A 16,308-nucleotide genomic window follows, 5' to 3' on the forward strand; every position below is an offset into this window, starting at 1 on the left:
TCGCGAGTACATTAAAACCAATATAAAAAATACAAACAGCAGTGTAACACATTGTATTTTTTTTCCAATATGTTTTAACATTCAAGGAAGAATCTACATTTCAATTGATGCTCTTTCCCTGTATTCTTCTAAAGCTCATTTAAGAAAGAACCCATATATCATAGTGTGAAAACAATATCAATAAATACGTACAACATGGGTACATACCAGTTATACTAAAGCACAGAGAAAGGTTGTATGTATATCAAAATTAATAAGTTGCTGGTTGCTGATGAACTAAGCACATTTTGTTGGTTTCATCGTCACATTGTCTGCAGCTGGCATCTTTTGTTTTTGAACGAACATGAAACATTGAAAGAATCACTTACAGCATCATTTAATCCATGGTGACGGAGACTTCAACACAAAGATATATTCACGTTAAGTGCACATACAACGTTTATACTACTTAATACCATAAGGGTCAGTGTTATTCCAATCACCGCCATGTGTGTCAGTGTTGTCTTCACCGCTTTGAGTGCCAGTGTTGAACAATTTACCACTATGAGTGTCAGTGTTGAACAATTTACCGCTATGTGTGACAGTGTTGAACAATTTACCACTATGTGTGTCAGTGTTGAACAATTTACCGCTTTGAGTGTCAGTGTTGAACAATTTAACGCCATGGGTAACAATGTTGAACGATTTACCGGCATGAGTGTCAATGTTGAACGATTAACCGCTTTGAGTGTCAGTGTTGAACAATTTACCGCATTGAGTGTCAGTGTTGAACAATTTACCGCCATTTGTGTCAATGTTGAACGATTTACCACTGTGTGTCAGTGTTGAACAATTAACCGCCATGTGTTTCAATGTTGAACGATTTACCGCCATGAGTGTCAGTGTTGAGCAATTTACCACTATGTGTGTCAGTGTTGAACAATTTACCGCTATGTGTGTCAGTGTTGAACAATTTACCGCTTTGAGTGTCATGTTGAACAATTTACCACTATGTGTGTCAGTGTTGAACAATTTACCGCTATGTGTGTCAGTGTTGAACAATTTACCGCTTTGAGTGTCATGTTGAACAATTTACCGCTTTGAGTGTCATGTTGAACAATTTAACGCCATGGGTAACAATGTTGAACGATTTACCGGTATGAGTGTCAGTGTTGAGCAATTTACCACTATGTGTGTCAGTGTTGAACAATTTACCGCTTTGAGTGTCAGTGTTAAACAATTTACCGCCATGGGTAACAATGTTGAACGATTTACCGGTATGAGTGTCAATGTTGAACGATTTACAGCTTTGAGTGTCATGTTGAACAATTTACCGTCATGAGTGTCAGTGTTGAACAATTTACCGCTTTGAGTGTCATGTTGAACAATTTACCGCTTTGAGTGTCAATGTTGAACAATTTACCGCTTTGAGTGTCATGTTGAACAATTTACCGTCATGAGTGTCAGTGTTGAACAATTTACCGTCATGAGTGTCAGTGTTGAACAATTTACCACTATGTGTGTCAGTGTTGAACAATTTACCGCCATGTGTGTCAGTGTTGAAAAAATTACCGCCATGTGTGTCAGTGTTGAACAATTTACCGCCATGTATGTCAGTGTTGAACAATTTACCGCCATGTGTGTCAGTGTTGAAAAAATTACCGCCATGTGTGTCAGTGTTGAACAATTTACCGCCATGTATGTCAGTGTTGAACAATTTACCGCCATGTGTGTCAGTGTTGAACAATTTACAGCTTTGAGTGTCAATCAATAACAATTAGTCACTATTGACTCTAGGAGTATTTAACATAAATTGATTTTGTCATAGTGTAACTCTCTGTGATTGCTGTATGATACACGATGACGAAACGCGGATGACCTTTTTTCCACTTTTTTACATTAATACAAGGCCGGTGACTTTGAATATTAACATCCTTGATGCTGTTCTAGAATTATCTGATTGATGAAAATTACGAAATTTGTTTAATTATGGTGTTGCTGCATCTCCCCGTCTAGATTTTTACTTTTCTTTGGATAACTTTAGATTTTTCTCAGTCACCTCCTAGGCTTCAACTTTAGGCCCTTAGCATCATTGATGAATCCTAGATGGAAACAGCTGTATGATACAGTCCAATTAATTGATCAGCTTTATTGCATCGAACTAAAAACATTGTTTTTCCCATGTGTGTCTTTTTCTTCATATCAGTGAACATTTATGTCACAACAATCATTTTGAAAGCAGAACAAAATCAGGTTTATTTGTCTAATGACATAGTTTTTGTTAGTGGGCGAGATGTAGATTCAAGATTATTTTTCGACGCAATCATTGTGACGACCGTAAATCTACGAAATCCCGTGATGTTAATTTGTCTGTTAGTTGCCGACATCTTGCACAAAAATCGTAATCGTAATGCGAACAGGCACTTGAATATCGAATTAACTGCGACATATTAACATCATAGGTTGGGGATGCACGGATATTGCTATACAGAAACGGAAAATTCGAAATTGTGAAAATGGAAAAGTATATACAGACGTCTGCATGTTAGTATTTGTCTGGAGATAATTATACACCAACGTATCCCACCGAAAACAGGATAGCCACAAAGCCGGTGATAACAAACAGTACACATACGTACAGTCGTAGAAAAAAATGGTCCAATATTCTGGAAATGTCCTTCCATGAAATATTCTTACCCAACCACGCAATTCTGGGGTCAGGTTTTTGTTTACGTTCTTGTTTCTCTGTCTGGCTTTCGTCCACTTCCTTTGTTTTCTTCTGATCCCAGTCGCACACAGAAATATCAGCGATTTGATTAAAGTGTCCATCCCAAGGAACGACACTAGACTTCTTGACATGTTTTCCTACGGGATGACGAGATGGCTTCCATCCACTTAAGACTAACAGGCATCTAAGTGTACAGTTTCTTACCCATTCCGTCACTTCCTCATCCGGGTCTCTGTGGTAGCAATCCAGAACGACAATGGATAGGAGAACAGCGACAACTCCCATAATCAGCACGATGACAGTGTACACGGCTGGAATGTGTAAGAAAATGAAACATTTGATTATATATTGTAGCGTAGAAGCAAGAACACAAACTCTTCTCACGGAAGTATTTTACTACGTAAAAAAGAAACATTGTCGATGAAAATATCAAATAAACAAAAAACAAAAAACCAGGAACAAAGAAGACCCAAACAAGAATCATAACTTTTGGGTGCTAAACGACTTCGTAATTTTATATTAGCGATTAGACAAATATTAAATAAATGATTCTGACCAAAGCTACGTTATTTCATTTTATCTTACAACTGCATGATGCCATAAATTGATGTTGTCACGTGATATAAATGACACGTGAGTTTTACCTTACAGCTTTGACCGAGGTTAAATATTTTTCCATGTAGATTTACTTACACAGGATAGATATGGTGAGCGCCGATGCCGGTATGTTGGACGAGATGGCCATCATGTACACGGCGTAGGCCAGCAGGACCGTCAAGGAGTATCCAATCTTCTCTCCAGAATCCGCTGGCAGCTTGAACACCAGCGCGCTCAGGAAAGACAGCAACATAGTGGGGATGATAGTATTCATAAACACATATAGAGGTCGTCTTCTCATCGTGAAGTTCACGTGGAGGGACGAATAATCAGCCTTGTCAATTTCTGTGCTGCTCACTTTCTCCTCCACAGTGTACTTCATCAATTCCCACTCGCCATTTTGTTGATAGCCCTGCAGTTTTACTGGATTTTGGGAAAATCGCAGGGAAATCTCGCTACAAAGAAGGAAGATAAAAGAGACATATTAAAATCGGAATTCCAGTGGTAACTCAATTAAATGTGAATACTGCATGTATATATATATATCTGTTTTCCTTTTTACTTATTATCCACAATATATGTATATTAACATAGGAGTTTAACTGAAGGAGCTTACCTTTCTGTGTAAGCACGTGTACTTATGATTAAGGAGCAAATCTGTGTGTCGAAAGGATAGAAGGTGACATCACACATGCATTGTACTGTAAATATGCCAGCTGGATTCCATTCAACAGCCCCCGTGTGCCTGACACGCATTGGGACATCCGGGTCACTAATGATTGACATGTCCAACACTCTGAAAAAAATGTATGACTTCACTATTCCATTCTCAGAAAGGTATTCTTTATTGTCAAAAATGCATCTGAAGAAGAGATGACGCTGAATACTTAAACCACGAACTGATAACAAGTTCTGTATTAAACCACGAACTGCTATCGTGTTCTCTATTAAACCACTACTGCTTTAAGCTCTGTATTAAACTACGAATTGCTAACGCGGTCTCTATTAAACCACGAACTGCTATCGTGCTCTCTATCAAACCACTACTGCTTTAAGCTCTGTATTAAACTACGAATTGCTAACGCGGTCTCTATTAAACCACGAACTGCTATCGTGCTCTCTATTAAAGCACGAACTGCTATGGTGCTCTCTATCAAACCACTACTGCTTTAAGCTCTGTATTAAACTACGAATTGCTAACGCGGTCTCTATTAAACCACGAACTGCTATGGTGCTCTCTATCAAACCACTACTGCTTTAAGCTCTGTATTAAACTACGAATTGCTAACGCGGTCTCTATTAAAGCACGAACTGCTATGGTGCTCTCTATCAAACCACTACTGCTTTAAGCTCTGTATTAAACTACGAATTGCTAACGCGGTCTCTATTAAACCACGAACTGCTATGGTGCTCTCTATCAAACCACTACTGCTTTAAGCTCTGTATTAAACTACGAATTGCTAACGCGGTCTCTATTAAAGCACGAACTGCTATGGTGCTCTCTATCAAACCACTACTGCTTTAAGCTCTGTATTAAACTACGAATTGCTAACGCGGTCTCTATTAAACCACGAACTGCTATGGTGCTCTCTATCAAACCACTACTGCTTTAAGCTCTGTATTAAACTACGAATTGCTAACGCGGTCTCTATTAAACCACGAACTGCTATCGTGCTCTCTATCAAACCACTACTGCTTTAAGCTCTGTATTAAACTACGAATTGCTAACGCGGTCTCTATTAAACCACGAACTGCTATCGTGCTCTCTATTAAAGCACGAACTGCTATGGTGCTCTCTATCAAACCACTACTGCTTTAAGCTCTGTATTAAACTACGAATTGCTAACGCGGTCTCTATTAAACCACGAACTGCTATCGTGCTCTCTATCAAACCACTACTGCTTTAAGCTCTGTATTAAACTACGAATTGCTAACGCGGTCTCTATTAAACCACGAACTGCTATCGTGCTCTCTATTAAAGCACGAACTGCTATGGTGCTCTCTATCAAACCACTACTGCTTTAAGCTCTGTATTAAACTACGAATTGCTAACGCGGTCTCTATTAAACCACGAACTGCTATCGTGCTCTCTATTAAAGCACGAACTGCTATGGTGCTCTCTATCAAACCACTACTGCTTTAAGCTCTGTATTAAACTACGAATTGCTAACGCGGTCTCTATTAAACCACGAACTGCTATCGTGCTCTCTATTAAAGCACGAACTGCTATGGTGCTCTCTATCAAACCACTACTGCTTTAAGCTCTGTATTAAACTACGAATTGCTAACGCGGTCTCTATTAAACCACGAACTGCTATCGTGCTCTCTATTAAAGCACGAACTGCTATGGTGCTCTCTATCAAACCACTACTGCTTTAAGCTCTGTATTAAACTACGAATTGCTAACGCGGTCTCTATTAAACCACGAACTGCTATGGTGCTCTCTATCAAACCACTACTGCTTTAAGCTCTGTATTAAACTACGAATTGCTAACGCGGTCTCTATTAAACCACGAACTGCTATCGTGCTCTCTATTAAAGCACGAACTGCTATGGTGCTCTCTATCAAACCACTACTGCTTTAAGCTCTGTATTAAACTACGAATTGCTAACGCGGTCTCTATTAAACCACGAACTGCTATCGTGCTCTCTATTAAAGCACGAACTGCTATGGTGCTCTCTATCAAACCACTACTGCTTTAAGCTCTGTATTAAACTACGAATTGCTAACGCGGTCTCTATTAAACCACGAACTGCTATCGTGCTCTCTATTAAAGCACGAACTGCTATGGTGCTCTCTATCAAACCACTACTGCTTTAAGCTCTGTATTAAACTACGAATTGCTAACGCGGTCTCTATTAAACCACGAACTGCTATCGTGCTCTCTATTAAAGCACGAACTGCTATGGTGCTCTCTATCAAACCACTACTGCTTTAAGCTCTGTATTAAACTACGAATTGCTAACGCGGTCTCTATTAAACCACGAGCCGCTATCGCTCACTCTTTTACATCATGAGTTCTTATCTCTCACTCTTTTAAACTACGACCTGCTATCGTGCCCTCTATTAAACCAAGAGCTACTAACGCGTTCTCAGTTAATCCATGAACTGCTACTGATTAAAATGTTATCGATACACATATGTATATATTATATAAATGACAGAGTTGAAATATTTTTCGTTTGTAATTATTTCTTATTTTACTCACGAATTTTCGATGTTAATTGGTGGAAGCCAGGTATAACTTTCTGATGTAAAAATATTTGGGATGGACCGCGATAATTGCACCCCTTCTTTGTCACTTCTGCTGTAGTTCGTCCATTCCAATCGCTCGTCATTCCAGGTCTGACAAAAACAATACGTAAATACTAATAACAGACACAATAAATAAATAAAATTTTTATGAGCAATGTCAAGAAATAGAAATTAATTTGTATATATTTATGTCCCAGGATCGGAAGATCCGGGGCATATTGTTTTTGTGATGTCTGTCTGTCAGTTGTCAACTTTAACCTTGACCATAACTATTGCAACGTAAAAGGTAGGGTTTTTCTATTTGGCAAATTTATTCCTTATGACAAACTTTTTTGGTGGTACCAACATTTTCTGACCCTGTGACCTTGACCGTGACCTTTGACCTGTATTTGAAAAAAAATAACATGGACCATATCTATTGAACTAAAACTGTCAAATCATTACCACAATGAAGACATATGTGTTTCACAAAGTGTTCATTCAATTAGCCTCACATAGTAAAGTTTTAATGTACCACTTCAGAAGTTGTGAAACGTTTCACCGAATATCGAAGTTCGAGGCAAAATTGAATACAAATAGTGGAAGTAAGATCCTTTCGATGTTGGATGAAAATTTGAGTAAGTGTTCGAAATTCTTGTGTAAATAATCAAATATGAAATAATTTAAACAAGGAAGGTCCTTATCCTTTTAATTACTACAAAGTGATAACATACAACTCTTTTAACTACATTTGTATAAAAATGGGAAATGTAAATGGGTCGATTCCGTGGACATCTACCACAATGAGATATTTATTATAAGCGAGGTTAAACGAGTACTTGAAGAAAAAGGGAAAAAATCAACAAAAAAATACGAAAAGAAAGTAAGAAAACCACAGACATTTGATCATAATCGTTAAATGTGATCTTCACGTCGGGGGTTTACAAACCAGACGTCAAAATACAACAAGACTGTACTTTTAGCTTAACAATATATCGATCGATTCATGCTCAAAATCGTTAAAACGAGGCAAAAGATAAACGAAATTATTTACACGGAAATAACTAAAAAAGACAAAAAAAGGTAAAACGAACGAAGCGATGAGGAAGGGTGAGTGACTAGTGTTTCAGCAATTACAAATCTAAGGTCAAGCATGGTCAATAATATCACGTATTCACACGTACCCTAATCAGCTTTTAAAGTAGAACGCAAAACATTTTAGTCTGCTCTGTCGCAGCTTTAAAACTGACTTAACAAATATAATGATCCTCGGATCTAGAAAACACATTCCCCGCTACATATACTCACCACAAACAGGAACGCTGTTAATGCCATTGTCTGTTCTTCAATGTCCTTTAAAGATAAACACACTTGTTTTTTTCCCTTTTTACAACTTCAAGTGTATCTATAGGAATTTATAGGAACAGCGTTTTACTCTGATAGAAGATATAAAAGCATAACTCAGGATGTAATATAAAAGAGTTAAACTAACATTGCATTGCAAATTGTATTCTTTATTGATTTATTCAACACATCATCAAGTTGGTTGTTATCAACACGTCATCAATTTACCTGTCATCAGATTGGTTTTTGTTTTTTGTTTGTTTGTTTCGTTTTTTTAGGGGGGGTGGGGGTTCACAATCTGATAACAAGTCTCAGCGTTAGATGGAAGAACTTCCATCAAACAACCAAATTCATAACCCTTAACCCTACCCTTGTGTCGAAATAATTATTCTGTCTTTGGTATAAATATATTATTGAAATGTAACTTATGAACACTCTAAGTCACAGACGTGTGCGCAGACTCAGTTGTACTATATGCATTGCTTTAAGTCACGTCCATTCAAGTTTTGTTGCTATTTATCTTATGATAAAAACGTTCTTGGATACGCCGTAAAAACTGTCATATTTTTTATTGATATCGGAACAATTGATTTATAGACAGCAGTTTGCATAAAATTACTTACCAGTTTGTTAACACGTTGTAGCCGGATGGTCAAGTTCACGTGCACAACACCTTGTGGACGAATTAACTTATCATAACTAAGTGGGTCAAATATTCTTAATCGCAACTCCTGTTCCGCACTCCTGCTAAACGAATCATAATCTTCGCCTTCAGAAGACTCTTCCTTACTAGATGAATCGTCGTCGATGTCAGGCGGTCCTTCAAAAGACTTATTCGACAAAACGCTTACAGCGCCACCTGTGCGTGAAAAAAGCTTATATTTGTAAGTCATGTTTGAAAAATTGTTGTCAAGGATTCTACATTATTTCTGTTATTTACGTTCTTAAATTAACACTTGATGACATTGTTAATATTAATTTACTCTTGATGGACGAGAAGAATTTATTTTATTCATGTTTAAGTACTACTAGTATGTTATTGTTACACCAAAACATTGATATTTTATTATTTTGTAAGTAATATCACCTCCTCAGACGAAACAGGTTTTTAAAAGATGACACCAATAGGCAAACTAGCGGGCATAAAGCCCATTAAACCTCATATAGCATAGGGAAATATTATATTTCTTAAATCTGCATTTCTTGAAACCATGTGTTGTAAGAGCACCAATCAGCTGTCATCTATCTCGAAAATTGCGTTATTAAGAACTAGTTGTAAAATGTCCAATCAGCTATGACATATAAATATAGCAGCTTCCGGAAGCAGGACTGCAAATATTCTAACCCGAGACCTCTGGTTTTCTAGTATTTTGCCCGAACGATTGAGCAAGAGAGGTGTTCCCGAGCGGTATATTGCGACTTATAAAGACATGTTTTAATGCAAATGAATAATTACATGCTGTGCGTATCAGCATAGGCAAACAATGAAACCGCTTCTTGCAACTGTTTCATCCTTCAAGGACTCGTCAATGATAGTTTTTACAGTATTTGTATATTGTCCACGGTCTTTTCTTTGAAGTCATTGGATAATTGAGATAATAGATACTTTATGTGTTGACAGTGGTTGTAATTATTGAATGCAATCGTGTCATTTCCACTTTGAAGTGATTTTATGTCAATCGATAGGAATAAATACGACATCCGCTATTGGTATGTAGATTACCGCTAATGAGGGCGCATACGTAAGCGTATAAATATCTGTAAACTTGTATACCTGATCAAGAACATCAAATAACTAGTGTCCACAATTAAGAGGGAAACAAAATGCGTTATCTTATTCCAGAATCCCAGGAGATCTGATACCATTATCTGAGTATTTCGATAGGGCGTTCTTTTTGTAATAAACCAGCTGAACCCATCGATACACGCGACGTTAATCAAGACGTGTGACTTAATCAATATCACGTAAACCAAGGCGACGTCAATTTCTTTAATTCTCGTTCATAATAAACTTGTAAATAGGGTTGTTTACGTCGAGAGAGCGATCCAAACACGAAATCATTTTTACACACAAACAGGAATGATATTATTTCCTCCGTGCTAAATGATGCAATGATTTCATTATTATAATTGATATTCACTATTTATGTTCAATATTTCATATCTTTATTTCAAAACTGAAAACACATGACCAGTATATTGGTGGTAAGTACTCATATATATGTATCATGTGATAATGGAACTCAAGAGGAACGACTCTCTTCTACATCAGCCGCTTATTCCGATCTTTTCCTACAACAAAACCAACAGGGAAAGCTTTCCACCTAACAGTATGATATACGTGATGATTTCAATTTTCTCAATATAAATTTCCTATTTTTGGATAACAACACTCCTGCATCTTCAACCTATGGTGATTACATATCGCAGTTAATTCGATATTCAATGGCTTGTTCCCAAAATCACGATTTTCGTATAAGATGTTGACAACTGACAATTTCGTAACACAGACTTACGTAAAATGCAGGTTGATGAAGACTTTTGAGCAGTTTAACGAAAGGTATAATGTTCTCATTGAGGAATGTGTATTTCTGTTGTTGTATACCTTGTTCCCATTTGACAACGTGGCATCATTTACCTGGATTCAGTAAGTTTTATATGAAGGGTGTCAGAAGCATCATTCGCTTACCCTCTCGGGACATTTGGTCTAATTTTTCTAGTACTTTATTAGATGTCACCATTTATTTATGATATTTAAACTGTTATTATTACAAGCTAAACGTTAATATGTTTATACATATTAGTGTATAAAAATGCAGCTTTGTCTCAGAAATGAATTCTTTAAAGAATCCTAATATTGGTCAAGGGGTCGGATAAAAAAGTGTCATAGATGAACTTCAAACTCCAAGCCATAAACAATTCCTTGTTTAAAATTAACTGTACTAAAAGTTTTTGACTGTTAAAAAAATAGCCGAAAATTTCTGGAATAACATTCGAGTCGTTTAGAAGCTTTGCACAATTTCAAACGAGCAGATAATATTGTGCAAAATGTAGCATTTTAGATAAAATCACGAGCTTCACAAACAAAGGACATTGGAATTTAATAACAAATATCTCGGCAAGTAAACCTTATACAATGGTCTAGTAGGGTCAAATAATCTTAGTCAATATGTACTCGGATTATTTGTTGTATGGTCGCTATGGTCATTAACATAAAAAAATAATATTATATAAAAATTTGTGTTTAGGTTTTCATTCTTGTAATTTGTAAATATTTGTTCAATAATTACACTTATATGTTCATTAATTTTGCATCTTAAGTTATGTTCAAATGTCAAAAAAACTATGTACATTGTACAAGTATTTTTAGTCGTTATTAGCGTATAATTTCCTATTTTCAATTCATACGAGTAGAATATCGACTTTCCCCTTATATTAAACAAATGGGCCAAAGCCGATTTATTCCGCAATTTTGTTTGAAACAAGTCATTAATTTGTTTTACTCACTTGTGTAAATCTAATTTTTAGAAGAAAAAAAGATGAGTACGTTACAAAGCTGCTTGGAAAGTATTTTCCGTCTCTTTACTTTTCTAATGATAAAATTATGGACGAGTCTTTGATTTAATATCTGCTGATAAATGGAGAGAGGAAAGACTGAGAAGAAGGACTGTATTTTTTGTAAGTATATTTTGGTTTGTGTGTATGTTATGGTTTTGTTTGGGTTTTTTCGCATCTAGCTCACGTACTGAATACTTCTATCCCTTTCTAGTCACTGGCATTTTAATATATAATGCTATATGTAACCACATAAGATAAAATACAAACTGTTCCACCATTAATTCTTGATATACTCTACTTAAATATATATTTTGAGATTGTGTGATTGGTCATCAGTTCCTAGTCTGGAGATTTTCTGGTACCCAATGCAGTTGTGAAACAAAACATGGATAACATATTATCATTTTTTGGTATTAAAAGGTCATTGTGTAGTCCAACGATTGTATGGTGGAAAAATATAAGTAGACAAAAACTGTGGAAGTAAAAGTTATTCAGAAATTATAAGATATGTTAGTATGAAAATAAGGCTACGAACTTAATTGAATTTCGGGACTATTGCACATCCCTGTGAAATGTTCTCGGTAGGATCCCAAAGTTCAAAATTCTGGCCCTAACGAGTCATGTTATGACGAAGGAGTTATTGCCTCTGTTGTAACTATTTGTATTTAAAAGTATTATTTTAAAGTTCTAGATACAAAATATATGAAACAAATACAGCTATACTCAAGAAGAGTATAAAGAGGGCAGCGAGCGACAGAAAAGCTGAATCACCAAGTACAAAACCTAAAAAAGTAGACGATGGCAAAAAAATATCACGATTCCTCAAGACAGAATCGTATATATGTTATATTAGAAATGTTACTTCTTGCTATCTAGGTATTGAATTTATAAAGGTTTTGTTTACACAATAAAGGGTAATTATGTTTCAGCAATTAATATTTTTTATTGTTCGAGGATAAATCAACATTATAAATATAGAAATAAATAAAAAAATTTTCTCTGTTTGTACAAAACTTAATATCATAAATATAAAAAATATATGATTTTTTTTTCGATGTTTAGAAAAAATCAATATTACGAATATTAAGACACATATCTATCGTTTTTCCATATATTTAGATTAAGACTAATATCAAAATTATAAAATCACATATCTATCATTTATATTTGTTTGAAGAAGACTCAATATTTAAGATATAAAATTACTTATCCATTTTTTTCTATGTCTGGCGAAAATTTAATATTATTTACAAGTAAAAATACATAGTTTTTTTAGGTTGGAGAAAATCACATATTATTATCAGCAATTTGCTTTAGCCTGAATGTGCATTATATAGTTGAAATAAGCAATAATGTCTTATTCTACAGCAAGGTAATGATAATACATGAGTACGAAAGCATCATAAATACATATATATGTTATAAAACATAACGCGAAGAAAGTGGAACAATAAAAATAAAAATTATATTTGTGAAGATTACTGATTACATACATTGTTTGTAAAATATTATGAAAGTGTCACAAATGACACTTTCATGATATTACGTGGTTAATGTCAAAATATCATCAACGAAAGAAAGTTCTTACCTATAACCATCACGATGAGTATCAACTTTAAAGAAATGAATCGTCCATGCCTCCTGTCTACCATCTTTGCTTCCACCTGTTTGAAGACAGTGATGAGACAAGGATTATGTATGGTGAACGATCGATGAGGATTTTACTGTTTTACATACAAGGTAAGAATGACTGATAGCTCATTACAATAACATCCAGGCGTCACATTTCAAAGTTAACACAACACAACGGGATACTTACTCGTACATCTACTGGCTAGCTCAGAATGACATTATAATTATCCAATACGACAACAAATTCATTAGTGTGATTACTTTTATCGAAAACGTTTAACGGTTTACAAGTTAGATAAATATTATCTCTCTTATCAGCAGATGAAATAATAATATTGAGTATTCATATTGCCCTTCTTTAAACAATCTGTATGGTTATGAATTTTAATATACCTTAGGGAGCAATAGTTGAAGAACAAACGGTGATCTACATTAGATTGCATACACTAATTGAAACAACAGCAGTAAGGGCATCAGTTATTACTGCAGCCTGTGCCGTGATCAATTAACAAACTTTGACCCTATCATATTATATATAATTTTATTACCTATCTAATCTTACTACTCTCTAACACTATAATGTAAATGATGGTAATGCTTGCCTTACATTTCTGTTAGATAATTATTCATCTGAATCTATATTCTAAATTCCTATTCCTGTAACGAGTTATTTAATATTATTATTAGTTAATATCTTTAATTTTAATTGATGTGTCTGTGTACTTGTTTAAGTTGTACGGAGAGGGCTTTCATAGGTTCTGCCTGTTGCCCAATTCCATTTGTCATCAACATCAAGACAATAAAATATTCTGAAATGAAATTAGATTACATACACTAAGTGAAACAACAGTAGCAAAGACATCTGTGATTATACCAATATCTACTAATACTATCCTAGCGGTAACTGATCACCAGACCTATACCGCTTACTAACACATAAATACGATATTAGAAATTTTAAACAAAATCTCCCACGAAAAAACTAATATGTCATATCCATAATCAAACTCATTTCAAAAATAAAACAAAGGCAAAATATCAACAAAATTAAGATTCACACGGAGACTCATAAACACGTCAAGCTTCATATTGCACAAAGAAACATGATATTTCTTAAATAAATCGATATGGCGACCATAAAATGTTCCCGACACACCACTAACATTGAAATCTTTTAAAACACTATGTTACGAGTTTGTCCGTCAGTTCACGACTTCTTGAACGAAAAGGGAGCAGGCTCTTGAAAATCAAATGTATATTTTGTTCCCATCTGACAACACGGCATCATTTACCTGGATTGGGCAAGCTTTACATGATGGATGCAAGAAGCATCAGTTGCTTTTGGTACACCTGCTGCAAGTAAACACCATAGGTTGGGGACGCAGGTTGTTGCTATCAAGAAAATTCACAATAGGGAAATTGAAATCATCACGCTCATTATACAGCTTGGTGGAAAGCTGTCCATGTTAGTTTCATTAAAGGAAAAGATCGAGCTAAGCAGCTGATGTAGAGTATATCGTATCCTAGATTTCAATTCCTGATTTTTATACAGGACGGACGTCAACATGTGGTCTGTTTGATTGTTTCAATGCCAATGCTTAAAAGATTAAATGTTAACAAGTTAACTAACCCGAGCAAAAAGTAACAATTCACTCTGTATATAATTTACCTGCATTAATGACGTGACGTAGAAGGTACCGTAACAAGATAACTAGTATTAACCTACACTAACTCACCTAAACCATAAAGTAACAAGGGAACTCACTCTAACCTACAGTAACGGGGAAACTCACTCTAACCTACAGTAACGGGGAAACTCACTCTAACCTACAGTAACGGGGAAACTCACTCTAACCTACAGTGACAAGGAAACTCACTTTAACCTACAGTGACAAGGAAACTCACTCTAACCTACAGTGACAAGGAAACTCACTCTAACCTACAGTAAGGAGGAAACTCACTCTTACCTACAGTAAGTAGGAAACTCACTCTAACCTACAGTGACAAGGAAACTAACCTACAGTGACAAGGAAACTCACTCTAACCTACAGTAACAAGGAAACTCACTCTAACCTACTGTGACAAGGAAACTCACTCTAACCTACAGTAAGGAGGAAACTCACCCTACAGGAAAACCTACAGTAAGGAGGAAACTCACTCTTACCGACAAGGAAACTCACTCTAACCTACAGTGACAAGGAAACTCACTCTAACCTACAGTAACAAGGAAACTCACTCTAACCTACAGTAACAAGGAAACTCACTCTAACCTACAGTAATGAGGAAACTCACTCTAACCTACAGTAAGGAGGAAACTCACTCTTACCTACAGTAAGGAGGAAACTCACTCTAACCTACAGTAAGGAGGAAACTCACTCTAACCTACAGTAAGGAGGAAACTCACTCTGACCTACAGTAACGGGGAAACTCACTCTAATCTACAGTAATGAGGAAACTCACTCTAACCTACAGTAAGGAGGAAACTCACTCTTACCTACAGTAAGGAGGAAACTCACTCTTACCTACAGTAAGGAGGAAACTCACTCTTACCTACAGTAAGGAGGAAACTCACTCTTACCTACAGTAAGGAAGAAACTCACTCTAACCTACAGTAACAAGGAAACTCACTCTAACCTACAGTAAGGAGGAAACTCACTCTAACCTACAGTAAGGAGGAAACTCACTCTAACCTACAGTAAGGAGGAAACTCACTCTAACCTACAGTAAGGAGGAAACTCACTCTTACCTACAGTAAGGAGGAAACTCACTCTTACCTACAGTAACAAGGAAACTCACTCTAACCTACTGTGACAAGGAAACTCACTCTAACCTACAGTAACGAGGAAACTCACTCTAACCTACAGTAAGGAGGAAACTCACTCTAACCTACAGTAAGGAGGAAACTCACTCTAACCTACAGTAAGGAGGAAACTCATTCTAACCTACAGTAAGGAGGAAACTCACTCTAACCTACAGTAAGGAGGAAACTCACTCTAACCTACAGTAAGGAGGAAACTCACTCTAACCTACAGTAACAAGGAAACTCACTCTAACCTACAGTAACAAGGAAACTCACTCTAACCTACAGTAAGGAGGAAACTCACTCTAACCTACAGTAAGGAGGAAACTCACTCTAACCTACAGTAAGGAGGAAACTCACTCTAACCTACAGAAACTCACTCTAACCTACTGTGACAAGGAAACTCACTCTAACCTACAGTAACGAGGAAACTCA

The 16,308-nt window shown here is 36.0% G+C and overlaps 1 protein-coding gene across 1 annotated transcript; it reads right to left on the reverse strand.

The window, feature by feature from the left end:
* Positions 1 to 2,545: 2,545 nt before the first annotated feature.
* LOC132562587 (acetylcholine receptor subunit delta-like) lies at positions 2,546 to 8,776 on the reverse strand. The gene is made up of 6 exons (XM_060227339.1): positions 8,507 to 8,776; positions 7,848 to 7,892; positions 6,514 to 6,650; positions 3,921 to 4,100; positions 3,401 to 3,759; positions 2,546 to 3,018 (listed from the first exon to the last, which is right to left on the reverse strand). Exons 1-6 carry the CDS (start codon positions 8,774 to 8,776, stop codon positions 2,546 to 2,548), a joined length of 1,464 nt encoding a protein of 487 aa, XP_060083322.1.
* Between the last annotated feature and the right edge of the window lie 7,532 nt (positions 8,777 to 16,308).

Source organism: Ylistrum balloti, unplaced genomic scaffold (assembly GCF_031769215.1).
Source record: "Ylistrum balloti isolate Yb309-2 unplaced genomic scaffold, AGI_CSIRO_Ybal_v1 Utg371456, whole genome shotgun sequence".
NCBI classification, from domain to species: domain Eukaryota; kingdom Metazoa; phylum Mollusca; class Bivalvia; order Pectinida; family Pectinidae; genus Ylistrum; species Ylistrum balloti.

Bases quoted from the DNA above. Each gene is read 5' to 3' on its own strand.
- LOC132562587 (XM_060227339.1), bottom strand. From the start codon at position 8,776: ATGACTTACAAATATAAGCTTTTTTCACGCACAGGTGGCGCTGTAAGC. The intron at 7,893-8,506 runs GTAAGTAATTTT...TTATCTTTAAAG, and splicing joins TACAACGTGTTAACAAACTG to GACATTGAAGAACAGACAAT. The intron at 3,760-3,920 runs GTAAGCTCCTTC...CCTTCTTTGTAG, and splicing joins ACACGTGCTTACACAGAAAG to CGAGATTTCCCTGCGATTTT.